This window comes from Rhinopithecus roxellana, chromosome 1 (assembly GCF_007565055.1).
Source record: "Rhinopithecus roxellana isolate Shanxi Qingling chromosome 1, ASM756505v1, whole genome shotgun sequence".
NCBI classification, from domain to species: Eukaryota; Metazoa; Chordata; class Mammalia; order Primates; family Cercopithecidae; genus Rhinopithecus; species Rhinopithecus roxellana.
Window position 1 is genome coordinate 186,802,453 of NC_044549.1, and position 15,587 is coordinate 186,818,039.

General features: G+C 40.2%; 1 protein-coding gene across 6 annotated transcripts in view; it reads right to left on the bottom strand.

The window, feature by feature from the left end:
* CEP70 (centrosomal protein 70) overlaps positions 1-15,587 on the bottom strand; it is a 114,896-nt gene that overhangs the window by 13,982 nt on the left and 85,327 nt on the right. For all 6 annotated transcript variants that reach the window (XM_030934555.1, XM_030934553.1, XM_030934559.1 and 3 more), the window contains one exon: positions 672-777. In XM_030934555.1, coding sequence (XP_030790415.1) covers positions 672-777 — 106 coding nt within the window. The remainder of the gene's footprint in view (positions 1-671; positions 778-15,587) is intronic.

The following is a 15,587-nucleotide window of genomic DNA, read 5'->3' on the forward strand; positions in this document are numbered from 1 at the left end:
TGCTGTGGTAATAACCATGCAGGAATTTGTTGCCAGATCTTCTGACTTTTTAAGAGAAATTAGAAATAGCAGCCTAGAAAAAATATCTTAATTTTTTAAAAAATGAATAATCTAAAATTTAAAAATCTTATGTATACCCAATAAAATATGAGTGAAAGTCCAGTTCAGTCACTAAACTACCAGGTTTAACTGCTCAGCTATTCAATAAATGGTCTGTAAAACTAGGAAGGTGAGATTCCCTATATCACACCATATAGAAAATTAATTTCAGATGAACTAAGGTCTCTACACAAAAACAAAAGCCATACAAGGACCCTAAGAAAATAGATTTACTTATATTATAATAATAATAGCAACAAAAGAAACATGAAGAGGGAAAATGGCTTACATGGGGAAAGTAGGGAAAAGGATTATAAAATCTTTTAAAAATCTTAAAGCTCTTTACTAACCTGCTTTGAACTAGGCCCAGAGTCTCCTTTAAGTAGTAAGACGAAGTCTACAATGTTTTTAGTCAAACAGTTAGTTATATCACAGAAAGACAAAACAGAATAAGTACACATAAATATGAGGTGCAAGTATTCCTTACCAACTGATAATTTATTACACTGCAATTGATAACCAAAATTCATGACGAACATCAGTCTTTTTGTCATGAAAAATCAATTCAATACCTGAAAGTATCTCTGGTCAATTAGGGCCTGTTGCTGATTATATTTGCTGGGCTCATCTTTTTTCTCTGTGTCCTCAGCCTTCTTAGGACTAATAAGCTCCTGTAATCTAAAAGGGAGAAAAAAATCAAGATAATGCAAAATTATTTCCTAGACACTGGACCAAGATGATAAACTAAGTAAATGATCCAGTCACCCTCCCAACAGCCTTATATCACTTTACTTATATGTATGTGTGCACACATGTATGTGTGTATATTTATAAACATATACATACATGCCTATATAGAGTTAAAAAAAAATTTTTTTTGAGACGGAGTCTCACTCTGTTACCCAGGCTGGAGTGCAGTGGCGCGATCTTGGCTCACTGCAAGCTCCGCCTCCCGGGTTCACACCATTCTCCTGCCTCAGCCTCCCGAGGAGCTGGGACTACAGGAGCCCACCACCATGCCCGGCTAATTTTTTGTGTTTTTAGTAGAGACGGGGTTTCAACATGTTAAACAGGATGGTCTCGATCTCCCGACCTCGTGATCTGCCCACCTCAGCCTCCCAAAGTGTTGGGATTACAGGCGTGAGCCACTGAGCCCGACCAGAGTTAAAAAATTTTAAATCATATTGTCACTGGAAAACAAGAAGGCCTTCTCAATAAATCGCAAAGCAGAAGGAATCTCTGAAGACAGAAGAGATCAGATTGAAGAAGAAAGTTCTAACCAGCCCCCAACACCCACAAAAGACAGCACAAGAGAGAAATACAACAAAGGATGGAAGCGACTTCCATCCAAGGTGCTCCAAGCTTACAGACTATAGATAAAGGGAGCAAGAAGCGTGGGAAGGGCCACTGGTTTGGGTACTGTAGCAGGAACAGCTAGACGTTTGGTCCCTCTCTCTTTGTATTCTACTAACAGCAAAGAACAGACAACGGCGATGCCTGGGCCAGTCAAGAGGGCATGGAGATCCAAGAGACCATTACTCCAGGTGGCTGCTAGAATGCTGGGGGAAAGGAGAGTCTCTTTACCCAGAAATACAACTATGTATAAGTGTATCCACCTAGTAGCAAACACTTCTCCTTCTCCAAATATCTAGAAGACAGCTTGTAATAATCTTTCTCCTCCCTCCTCATGCCTTTGAAAACAGTATCGTAGTACATGCTGATCCGTAGTTTCACTTTCCATGGTTTTAGTTATGCAAGATAAACCAGGGTCCAAAAATATTAAATGGGAAATTCCAGAAATAGTTTTAAAATTTATTATTATTTTTTAATGCACACTAAGTAGTGTGATGAAATCTCATACTGTCCCACTCCATCCCACCTAGGATGTGATTCATCCCTTTGTCCAACTTATCCATGCTGTAACTGTATACACTACCTACCAATTAGTCACTTTTTTTTTTTTAATACTTTAAGTTCTAGGGTACATGTGCATAACGTGCAGGTTTGTTACATATATATACTTGTGCCATGTTGGTGTGCTGCACCCATCAACTCGTCAGCACCCATCAATTCATCATTTATATCATGTATAACTCCCAATGCAATCCCTCCCCCCTCCCCCCTCCCCATGATAGGCCCCGGTGTGTGATGTTCCCCTTCCCGAGTCCAAGTGATCTCATTGTTCAGTTCCCACCTATGAGTGAGAACATGCGGTGTTTGGTTTTCTCTTCTTGTGATAGTTTGCTAAGAATGATGGTTTCCAGCTGCATCCATGTCCCTACAAAGGACGCAGACTCATCCTTTTTTATGGCTGCATAGTATTCCATGGTGTATATGTGCCACATTTTCTTAATCCAGTCTGTCACAGATGGACATTTGGGTTGATTCCAAGTCTTTGCTATTGTGAATAGTGCCACAATAAACATATGTGTGCATGTGTCTTTATAGCAGCATGATTTATAATCCTTTGGGTATATACCCAGTAGTGGGATGGCTGGGTCATATGGTACATCTAGTTCTAGATCCTTGAGGAATTGCATACTGTTTTCCATAATGGTTGAACTAGTTTACAATCCCACCAACAGTGTAAAAGTGTTCCTATTTCTCCACATCCTCTCCAACACCTGTTGTTTCCTGACTTTTTAATGATTGCCATTCTAACTGGTGTGAGATGGTATCTCATTGTGGTTTTGATTTGCATTTCTCTGATGGCCAGCGATGATAAGCATTTTTTCATGTGTCTGTTGGCTGTATGAATGTCTTCTTTTGAGAAATGTCTGTTCATATCCTTTGCACACTTTTTGATGAGGTTGCTTTTTTCTTGTATACTTGTTTGAGTTCTTTGTAGATTCTGGATATTAGCCCTTTGTCAGATGAGTAGATTGCAAAAATTTTCTCCCATTCTGTAGGTTGCCTGCTCACTCTGATGGCAGTTTCTTTTGCTGTACAGAAGCTCCTTAGTTTAATTAGATCCCATTTGTCAATTTTGGCTTTTGCTGCCGTTGCTTTTGGTGTTTTAGACATGAAGTCCTTGCCCATGCCCATGTCCTGAATGGTATTACCTAGGATTTCTTCTAGGGTTTTTATGGTATTAGGTCTAACATTTAAGTCTCTAATCCATCTTGAATTAATCTTCATATAAGGAGTAAGGAAAGGATCCAGTTTCAGCTTTCTTTTTATGGCTAGCCAATTTTCCCAGCACCATTTATTAAATAGGGAATCCTTTCCCCATTTCTTGTTTCTCTCAGGTTTGTCAAAGATCAGATGGCTGTAGATGTGTGGTATTATTTCTGAGGACTCTGTTCTGTTCCATTGGTCTATAGCTCTGTTTTGGTACCAGTACCATGCTGTTTTGGTTACTGTAGCCTTGTAGTATAGTTTGAAGTCAGGTAGCGTGACGCCTCCAGCTTTGTCCTTTTGACTTAGGATTGTCTTGGCAATGCGGGCTCTTTTTCGGTTCCATATGAACTTTAAAGCAGTTTTTTCCAATTCTGTGAAGAAACTCATTGGTAGCTTGATGGGGATGGCATTGAATCTATAAATAACCTTGGGCAGTATGGCCATTTTCACGATATTGATTCTTCCTATCCATGAGCATGGTATGTTCTTCCATTTGTTTGTGTCCTCTTTGATTTCACTGAGCAGTGGTTTGTAGTTCTCCTTGAAGAGGTCTTTTCCATCCCTTGTAAGTTGGATTCCTAGGTATTTTATTCTCTTTGAAGCAATTGTGAATGGAAGTTCATTCATGATTTGGCTCTCTGTTTGTCTGTTACTGGTGTATAAGAATGCTTGTGATTTTTGCACATTAATTTTGTATCCTGAGACTTTGCTGAAGTTGCTTATCAGCTTAAGGAGATTTTGGGCTGAGACAATGGGGTTTTCTAAATATACAATCATGTCATCTGCAAACAGGGACAATTTGACTTCTTCTTTTCCTAACTGAATACCCTTGATTTCTTTCTCTTGCCTGATTGCCCTAGCCAGAACTTCCAACACTATGTTGAATAGGAGTGGTGAGAGAGGGCATCCCTGTCTTGTGCCAGTTTTCAAAGGGAATGCTTCCAGTTTTTGCCCATTCAGAATGATATTAGCTGTGGGTTTGTCATAAATAGCTCTTATTATTTTGAGGTACGTTCCATCAATACCGAATTTATTGAGTGTTTTTAGCATGAAGGGCTGTTGAATTTTGTCAAAAGCCTTTTCTGCATCTATTGAGATAATCATGTGGTTCTTGTCTTTGGTTCTGTTTATATGCTGGATTACGTTTATTGATTTGCGAATGTTGAACCAGCCTTGCATCCCAAGGATGAAGCCCACTTGATCATGGTGGATAAGCTTTTTGATGTGCTGCTGGATCCGATTTGCCAGTATTTTATTGAGGATTTTTGCATCGATGTTCATCAGGGATATTGGTCTAAAATTCTCTTTTTTTGTTGTGTCTCTGCCAGGCTTTGGTATCAGGATGATGTTGGCCTCATAAAATGAGTTAGGGAGGATTCCCTCTTTTTCTGTTGATTGGAATAGTTTCAGAAGGAATGGTACTAGCTCCTCCTTGTACCTCTGGTAGAATTCAGCTGTGAATCCATCTGGTCCTGGACTTTTTTTGGTTGGTAGGCTATTAATTATTGCCTCAATTTCAGAGCCTGCTATTGGTCTATTCAGGGATTCAACTTCTTCCTGGTTTAGTCTTGGAAGAGTGTAAGTGTCCAGGAAATTATCCATTTCTTCTAGATTTTCTAGTTGATTTGCGTAGACGTGTTTATAGTATTCTCTGATGGTAGTTTGTATTTCTGTGGGGTCGGTGGTGATATCCCCTTTATCATTTTTTATTGCGTCTATTTGATTCCTCTCTCTTTTCTTCTTTATTAGTCTTGCTAGCGGTCTGTCAATTTTGTTGATCTTTTCAAAAAACCAACTCCTGGATTCATTGATTTTTTGGAGGGTTTTTTGTGTCTCTATCTCCTTCAGTTCTGCTCTGATCTTAGTTATTTCTTGCCTTCTGCTAGCTTTTGAATGTGTTTGCTCTTGCCTCTCTAGTTCTTTTAATTGTGATGTTAGAGTGTCCATTTTAGATCTTTCCTGCTTTCTCTTGTGGGCATTTAGTGCTATAAATTTCCCTCTACACACTGCTTTAAATGTGTCCCAGAGATTCTGGTATGTTGTATCTTTGTTCTCATTGGTTTCAAAGAGCATCTTTATTTCTGCCTTCATTTCGTTATGCACCCAGTAGTCATTCAGGAGCAGGTTGTTCAGTTTCCATGTAGTTGAGCGGTTTTGATTGAGTTTCTTTTTTTTTTTTTTTTTTTGAGACGGAGTCTTGCTCTGTCACCTGGGCTGGAGTGCAGTGGCCTGATATCAGCTCACTGCAAGCTCCGCCTCCTGGGTTCACGCCATTCTCTTGCCTCAGCCTCCCAAGTAGCTGGGACTACAGGCGCCCGCCACCTTGCCCGGCTAGTTTTTTTTTTGTATTTTTAGTAGAGACGGGGTTTCACCAGGGTTAGCCAGGATGATCTTGATCTCCTGACCTCGTGATCCGCCCGTCTCGGCCTCCCAAAGTGCTGGGATTACAGGCTTGAGCCACCGCGCCCGGCCTTGATTGAGTTTCTTAGTCCTGAGTTCTAGTTTGATTGCACTGTGGTCTGAGAGATAGTTTGTTATAATTTCTGTTCTTTTACATTTGCTGAGGAGTACTTTACTTCCAATTATGTGGTCAATTTTGGAATAAGTGCGATGTGGTGCTGAGAAGAATGTATATTCTGTTGATTTGGGGTGGAGAGTTCTATAGATGTCTATTAGGTCCGCTTGGTGCAGAGATGAGTTCAATTCCTGGATATCCTTGTTAACTTTCTGTCTCGTTGATCTGTCTAATGTTGACAGTGGAGTGTTGAAGTCTCCCATTATTATTGTATGGGAGTCTAAGTCTCTTTGTAAGTCTCTAAGGACTTGCTTTATGAATCTGGGTGCTCCTGTATTGGGTGCATATATATTTAGGAGAGTTAGCTCTTCCTGTTGAATTGATCCCTTTACCATTATGTAATGGCCTTCTTTGTCTCTTTTGATCTTTGAGGGTTTAAAGTCTGTTTTATCAGAGACTAGGATTGCAAGCCCTGCTTTTTTTTGTTCTCCATTTGCTTGGTAGATCTTCCTCCATCCCTTTATTTTGAGCCTATGTATGTCTCTGCATGTGAGATGGGTCTCCTGAATACAGCAGACTGATGGGTCTTGACTCTTTATCCAGTTTGCCAGTCTGTGTCTTTTAATTGGAGGATTTAGTCCATTTACATTTAAGGTTAATATTGTTATGTGTGAACTTGATCCTGCCATTATGATATTAACTGGTTATTTTGCTCGTTAGTTGATACAGTTTCTTCCTAGCCTCGACGGTCTTTACATTTTGGCATGTTTTTGCAATGGCTGGTACCGGTTGTTCCTTTCCATGTTTAGGGCTTCCTTCAGGGTCTCTTGTAAGGCAGGCCTGGTAGTGACAAAATCTCTAAGCATTTGCTTATCTGTAAAGGATTTTATTTCTCCTTCACTTATGAAACTTAGTTTGGCTGGATATGAAATTCTGGGTTTAAAATTCTTTTCTTTAAGAATGCTGAATATTGGCCCCCACTCTCTTCTGGCTTGGAGAGTTTCTGCTGAGAGATCTGCTGTTAGTCTGATGGGCTTCCCTTTGTGGGTAACCCGACCTTTCTCTCTGGCTGCTCTTAAGATTCTTTCCTTCATTTCAACTTTGGTGAATCTGGCAATTATGTGTCTTGGAGTTGCTCTTCTGGAGGAGTATCTTTGTGGCGTTCTCTGTATTTCCTGAATTTGAATGTTGGCCTGCCCTACTAGGTTGGGGAAGTTCTCCTGGATGATATCCTGAAGAGTGTTTTCCAACTTGGTTCCATTTTCCCCCTCACTTTCAGGCACCCCAATCAGACGTAGATTTGGTCTTTTTACATAATCCCATACTTCTTGCAGGCTTTGTTCATTTCTTTTTCTTCTTTTTTCTTTTGGTTTCTCTTCTCGCTTCATTTCATTCATTTGATCCTCAATCGCTGATACTCTTTCTTCCAGTTGATCGAGTCGGTTACTGAAGCTTGTGCATTTGTCACATATTTCTCGTGTCATGGTTTTCATCTCTGTCATTTCGTTTATGACCTTCTCTGCATTAATTAGTCTAGCTGTCAATTCTTCCACTCTTTTTTCAAGATTTTTAGTTTCTTTGCGCTGGGTACGTAATTCCTCCTTTAGCTGTGAGAAGTTTGATGGACTGAAGCCTTCTTCTCTCATCTCGTCAAAGTCATTCTCTGACCAGCTTTGATCCGTTGCTGGCGATGGGCTGCGCTCCTTTGTAGGGGGAGATGCGCTCTTATTTTTTGAATTTCCAGCTTTTCTGCCCTGCTTTTTCCCCATCTTTGTGGTTTTATCTGCCTCCGGTCTTTGATGATGGTGACGTACTGATGGGGTTTTGGTATAGGTGTCCTTCCTGTTTGACAGTTTTCCTTCTAACAGTCAGGACCCTCAGCTGTATGTCTGTTGGAGATTGCTTGAGGTCCACTCCAGATCCTGTTTGCCTGGGTATCAGCAGCAGAGGTTGCAGAAGATAGAATATTGCTGAACAGCGAGTGTACCTGTCTGATTCTTACTTTGGAAGCTTCCTCTCAGGGGTGTACTCTACCCTGTGAGGTGTGGGGTGTCAGACTGCCCCTAGTGGGGGATGTCTCCCAGTTAGGCTACTCAGGCGTCAGGGACCCACTTGAGCAGGCAGTCTGTCCCTTCTCAGATCTCAACCTCGGTGTTGGGAGATCCACTGCTCCCTTCAAAGCTGTCAGAGTCGTTTGCGTCTGCAGAGGTTCCTGCTTTTTTTGTTGTTGTTGTTAACTGTGCCCTGTCCCCAGAGGTGGAGTCTACAGAGACAGGCAGGTTTCCTTGAGCTGCTGTGAGCTCCACCCAGTTCGAGCTTCCCAGCGGCTTTGTTTACCTACTTAAGCCTCAGCAATGGCGGGCGCCCCTCCCCCAGCCTCGCTGCTGCCTTGCGGTTAGATGGCAGACTGCTGTGTTAGCAATGAGGGAGGCTCCGTGGGCGTGGGACCCTTCCGGCCAGGTGTGGGATATATTCTCCTGGTGTGCCCGTTTGCTTAAAGCGCAGTATTGGGGTGGGAGTCACCTGATTTTCCAGGTGTTGTGTGTCTCAGTTCCCCTGGCTAGGAAAAGGGATTCCCTTCCCCCTTGCGCTTCCCAGGTGAGGCGATGCCTCACCCTGCTTCAGCTCTCGCTGGTCGGGCTGCAGCAGCTGACCAGCACCGATTGTCCGGCACTCCCTAGTGACATGACCCCAGTATCTCAGTTGAAAATGCAGAAATCACCGGTCTTCTGTGTCGCTCGCGCTGGGAGTTGGAGACTGGAGCTGTTCCTATTCGGCCATCTTGCTCCGCCCCCCCTCCCAATTAGTCACTTAGTAGCCATCTTGGTTATCAGATCAACTGTTGGGTACCACAGTGCTTATGTTCAAGTAACAACCCTTATTTAACTTAATAATGGCCCCAAAATGCAACAGCAGCAATGCTGGCAATTTGGATATGCCAAAGAGAAATCATAAAGTGCCTTTAAGTGAAAAGTTGAAAGTTTTCCACTTAAGAAAAAAATTGTATGCTGAGGTTGCTAAGATATAGAGTAGGAACGAATCTTCTACCTGTGAAATTGTGAAGAAAGAATAAGAAATCCGGGCTAGTTTTGCTGTCGGACCTCAAACTGCAAAAGTTACAGCCACAGTGTGTGATACATGCTTAGTTAAGATGGAAAAAGTGGCTGGGCATGGTGACTCATGCCTATAATTGCAGCACTTTGGGAGGCCGAGGTGGGAGGATCACGAGGTCAGGAGTTGGAGACCAACCTGGCCAACATGGTAAAACACCGTTTCCATTGAAAAAAAAAAAAAAAAAAAAAAAACGGGCACAGTGGCATGTGCCTGTAATCCCAGCTACTCGGGAGGCTGAGGCAGGAGAATTGTTTGAAACTGGGAGGAGGCAGAGGTTGCAGTGAGCTGAGATCGTGCCATTGCACTCTAGCCTGGGCAACAGGGCGAGACTCCATCTCAAGGAAAAAAAAAAAGATGGAAAAAGCATTAAATTTGTGGGTGGAATACACAGACATAAATATGTTCCAATTGATGGCGATTGGGTTTGGTTCTGAGGTCTCAGGTATCTACTGGGGGTCCTGGAACGTATCCCCCACTGATAAGGGGGGACTACTGTAGTCTCTTAATAGTCCTTCAAATTACCCCTCTTCAATTTGAGTATGCCATCAGTTTCCTGCTGGGACTTCAACCCACTAAACTGACTCTTATGACTCATTAATGATGCGCTCTGCCTGTTTGTAAAAACAGAATAGTAAAACTCCATCATGTCATTTTTCTGTTGAAAAACAATCAATGATTTCCCATTCCTTTATGTGTTAACTCTAATTTCCTTGGGCTAGCATTCAAAACTCTCCATGCTGTTAGTCCTAACACAGTATTTCTTTCTTTTTTTGGAGATGGAGTCTCACTCTGTCACCCAAGCTAATTGGGTCATGCAGTGGCATGACCTCGCCTCACTGCAACCCCTGCCTCCCAGGTTCAAGCGATTCTTCTGCCTCAGCCTCCCAAAGTGTAGCTGCGACTACAGGCATGTGCCACCATACCCAGCTAATTTTTGTATTTTTGTTTGTTTGTTTGTTTTTAGTAGAGAGGGGGTTTCACCATGTTGCCCAGGCTGGTCTCAATCTCCTGACCTCAGGTGACCCACCCACCTCAGCCTCCCAAAATGCTGGGATTACAGGAGTGAGCCACCGCGCCCAGCCAGTCCTTAACACAGTATTTCTCCTGACTCCTTTCTTACTTGATTCTACTACTTCCCTACAATTACCTACTCCAGTCACATATATTCCCCTTATATTCACTCAATTGCTATTCTCTGCTTTCTAGTGAATATATATATATATTTGGCCCAAGCCAAATTATAAATGACTTCCTATCTATTTACTACATTCACATTCTTCACAGTTTTGCCTAAAGGCAGTGCCAAAAGCATATTATCCAGAACAAAAAAGGACACAGAAAAGCTGATATGGCCTCTAGAAGGACTAGAAGTAAAGTGATATATCTGAATTTAAATGTTAGTTCCTTTCACTTAGGTGAAAATGTTCAACTTATCAATGAATTGTTTGCAAATCTGATTAATAAATGTTACACTGCAGATATACAACATTTTTGCTGTCAGTGCAATAATCTAAATATATAATTGCATGTACTGATTAGTTACTCTAATGTGTACTCTAATGTGTTAATGAAATGTGATTCCATTAACCAGATGAATAAAGAGATACATCCTCACTTAATAATTACAGTAACTAAAATTTATTGGGAGCCTAATGATGGTAACTAGTAAGTACTGACAGCCTTCTCTATGCAGGAATTCTAAGCACTGTACATGTATTAACTCATTTAGTCCCATTGTTTTTCTAAGTTTATATAAGACAATGATTAGTAAAAGCTGGGGACTCAGGAAACTCTTTCACTTAGTCTCACAGAAAATATCTGCCATTAACAGTACTACTGAAAAACTTCACATTCTGCAAAATCATGCAAGTAATTAACAGGGCTCAGGAGAAAATTGTATTAGAAACCAAACTACTTACAACTGATGTAGCTTTAGAACTGGAGAATAAAAACAACAATTGGTGCTTCAGGAGTTAAGTTGGACAGATCAAGAATGTCTGGAGGTTGCCTCAGGATATATTAAAAATGCACAGACAACAAAGAAGAAATGTTGGCTTACCCATGCCAAGACAAGAAGAGTGAAGTGGAGCCCTGGGCCAAAGAAGCTGAGGTTAAAATGGGCAAGAGAGGAAGTGCAACTTGCTTCCAGCCTATAGTCTGTCTAATGCTGGGGGTCAGGGAAGGAGCCCAGGGTACTATTGGCTCATTCTAAATTTTCTTAAACGAGAGCTAAAAGGGCACTTGTCTATGTACTAGCAAAGCTTGCCCCCTTCCTGAAGGCTATAACTATTACTGCTGTTATTATAGTGCCTTGAGTCTAGGAAAAACGATACATGAACGATGTAACTTCCATGTTATATTGCTGATGATTTCCTCATTTTCTATCTGCATGACTTAATTGTCATTTTAGAAACCTGTGTTGTAGCTGCCTGGGCTGTACTCAGAAATATGGTAGAGTTGTTCTACAGTGTCCAGAGTAGTAAGGAAGGGCCTGAAAGATAATAAAAATCCCCTAGGAGTGGCTAAGGGGTACTCTGCATGCTTTGCAGACTCTTACTCCATGTATTCAGCAGCAGCAACTATGTTTTTTTGTGGACACTGAGAAAACAGAAAACTGTACCTCCAACTTAAAATATGCTGTGTTATCTATTTTGTATAGCCATCTCCATAAGATACTTTCCATGTGCAGAAACTTTACAGCTTTTAACTGTGTTCTGTTGGAGCTTTTCCGTGATATCACAGTGGAATAAGATCCATGCTGGAGATGAGGAATGAGTTAAAAAAAAAGGACTGCCAATTTTGTTTTTAAAAATTCCACTAATTTAGCTACATTAATGCAAAACACATAGGTGCATCAGTGTGAGCTTTCCAAAGCTATATTGTTCGCCGAGTCTTTTACCCTGCAATCTTAGGACTTCCTAAGACAGTTAGTGATGGAAAGAGGGGTGGTTCACTTCAACCCAGCACCAGTGCCAAACTCTGAAGGCAAGTGTTTCTCTAGTTGAAAAGTCCAGCTCCTGGCTAAAATCCAATGTGTTATATTTCAGGCACAGCCATAGGTAATTACAAAGGCTTTGCCTAGAAGATCTCTTGCGGTGAAAGCTGTCCTCTCCACACCAGACATGATGCACAGCCTGTGCACTGCAATCTCTGGAGACAGTTGCAGTCAAAGACACACCACCTCCTTTCCTTCCTGAAAGCTATACTACTACTACTATTGTTATTCTAGTGCCTTGCCACAAGCATTTCTGCATTCCTACCCTAGGCACCTCCATTAGGGGCCTCTTGGAGCTTAGACTGACTGAGTCATGTGTCAAGTACCTCTATCCAAGATCTTCTCATTGGTGGAGAAGCCTTAATTAAAATACTTTTCTCCACTCTGACTCAGTACTTTTCCACTCCTAGCCTTTCTTCTCCCTACACCTTAAAACAGTAGGAATCTTTTGTGCAGGGCTCCTAGGCAGTGAGATGGTTCCCCCCATCTGGGTGTATGTCAGACTGTTCCTCGCCTGGTGCTATTCCAATAGGGAAAAATGCAACATCGAGGAGTCAGCCCTTTTCATTTTGGCCTCTTGTTTATCCTATAGCAGTAAGTTAACAGTTTGACTGTTAATTTCACTTTGGCTCATTGGCCTAACCACTTCAAGGACTGTCAGCTCAACACAGAGTGGCTGTAATATTTTGTTTTTTCCCTAGCAAAACATAAATACTATTGAAAAATTAAATGAAATTAGTGTAGTACCTTTGTTTATCTTACAGAGGCAGACTTATTTAATCACTTCCTAACAAGGTAATTTTATAATCAGCCTGTTTGTAATAATAACTCAAGAAGAGTCCATGTTCTCCCACATTAAATTGTTAATAGCCTTATTTGACATTGAAAGTTTGTTAACTACAAATCTAAAAAAAAAAAAACACAAACTAACTCAATTTTCTTTGGTTCCAAAAAGAAAAGAGACTATACCCTCTTCCATTTCTTGTAGCATTTCCTTTGGAAAATCTGTAACTATAAATCCTTTACTCTCTTTAAGATGTACATAAATCTTATTAAGAGCTAAATAAGGCTCTTGCCAGTTTTGAATATCAGCAGTGTCTTTCTTGGGGGCTTTAGAATCATTTCTTTGAAATGTGAACATCTCGGAAGATGGTACCTTGTTTCCCTGACTCTGTTGGAATTTTGTCTAGGCTCCTGGCCCCAAGTTGTAACCTCTTACTTATCAAAAAACAATAGAAGTTTTTATTTTTCCTTTAATACAGATAATTAACATGTATATAATGGATTGTATCTGCCTGGCTATACAAAAAGGTGACATTTCTTTCTGTCCTTGCAATATCTCTAACAGATTGCCTGTAATGTGCATCACAATCTGATTGAATCTGATTGAATTCAGTAATAAAACTGTTTCTTTTTTTTCCCCTACATTTGTAAAGAGAATTCACTGGATGGACAGGAGATTTTAGTTTTAATTATTTCCCCAGCATCAGTAGTACTCTGAAAAAATATTCTACCTCTGGCACTACAGAAATAAACGTTTTTTAAGTTTTACCTTGAAAAGTAAAATTTTTTAAGTTTTTTAAGTTTCTTTAATTTTAAATTTCTTAAGTTTTTAAAATATTTTCTGTTTTTTAAGTTTTACCTTGCAAAGTAAAAATTTGGTAAGTTTTACCTTAAAAATTTTTGTTTCATTGAGTGTTCTGTTTAGTTCTAACTGTATGGTATCTAAGAGTATAAGTTTTGGAGTCAGAATGATTGGATAAGGATCTGATTTCTATTCAAGTTCTTCCATATACGAGTAACCTGTATAACTTGGCTAAGTTACATAACACTCCCAAATTTGTTTCCATGTTTCCATGTCTAGATACTACCAAAGTTTTAAACTTTAAAAAAAGATTTAAAAACAAAAACACATCATTTCTTCAAAATTTAGAGGAAAAATATAGCAGAAATTGGGTCTGAATCATAATTTTAAAGGACGATAATAAAAGTCACTCTAAAGACCAGAGCTCAAATAAACAACAACAACTATATATATATATATATATATATATATATATGCAGTCAATTCTCATTATTCATGGTAGTTATGTTCTATAAAATCACCATGAATGCTGAATTAGCAAATACTGAACCACTTGCTCCTAGGGGAAATACAGGGTCAGGTTCCTGCAAGTCTGGTCACATTTTCCTTAAATAATCAATATATAACCTTGTTGTATGTATGTTTCTATTTAAAGACACCTTTAAAATATATATATAGTTGATTCATTAACATTGAACCCATGGACAACAGTACTCTATAAGTCATACCTGATAAAGCTTATCTAATAGGTGTATTTTTTCTACAAGGCATATTATAGCCTTCTTGTGGATAAGAACACCAAACAGCGCTTCAGCACTAACTCAGGGGCCATCTTAAAGAAATCACCAACAAAAAGCATAGAAATGCAAAAAAAAAAAAAAAAGTATCACTAAATAGATAGGAGAAAAGGACATGTGTTTATAGTGTGACAGCTCAAACAACAGGGCAGGGCATCATCTTGTTTGAAAACTAAGCATGTGTGTGTTGGGTGACCCAAATTATTTTCCGCCCCGTACATGTCCATGAATGACTGCAGGTGCTGTACAGATTTTGTGATTATAAATAAATTTTAGCAGGTAGGCAAATTCATAAATATGGAATCTATGAATAATGAAGACTATATATCTCTATGTATGCGTAAGTGCATGCATGTGTGTACGTGTGTGTGTGTATCTTATACATTTGCTTTAGAGTCAACAGGTTTCCTTCTCTTTTTACTTCCCTACATCCTCCTTCTCCCAGTTGCTTCTCTCTCAATCTCCTATCTCATTAATGGCACCGACAACCACCTTGTTATTCAAGGTTAAAACTTAGGAGACTTCTGATTCTTCCTTTTTCCCCACAACTCCCTATATTCAACCCATCATGAAGTCCTATTGATTCTACCTCCATTCTCCAATTCCAAATACTTCTCATCACCTCCACTACTGCCACCTTCGACCATGTCACTACCATCTCTTCTCCAAACTCATGTAATGGCTACTCACCCAGTATTGTACATTTAGTACTTATAGTATATTGAAATTGTCTTATTTATTTTTTCATTATCTTTCTCCCTGCATGTAATCTCTATGAGGTTGGGGGCCTTTTCTATTTTGTTTACCACTGCAACCAGTGCCTAGAATGCCAAACAGATGTAAGAAGAATTGTAAGTACACTAAATATCAAGAATAGTAGGAAGGGAATAATTATTCATTGAATATGCATGCATCCTTTCTGAACTTGCCACTTCTCTTTCCTTTTTTAGTTTTCCTCCTCTATTATCTTTTTTTTGGGGGGAGAGAAGGGGTGGAGGGACAGGGTCTTGCTCTTTTGCCCAGGCTGGAGTACAGTGATGTGATCATAGCTCACTACAGCCTTGACCTCCTGAGCTCAAGCAATCCTCCCACCTCAGCCTCCTCAGTAACTGGGGCTACAGGTAAGCACCACCACACCTGGCTAATTTTTAAATTCTTTGTAGAGACAAGGACTCACTACATTGCCCAGGCTGGTCTTAAACTCCTGGACTCAAGCAGTTCTCCTGCCTCAGTCTCCCAAAGTGCTGGGATTACAGGTGTGAGCCACTGCACCTGGCCCCTATTATTTTAACCCAGTATGTAATTCCTCGTTACTCATGATACTTGCCTGTCACTGTGTTATGTGTTGCCACAGGAAGGAGG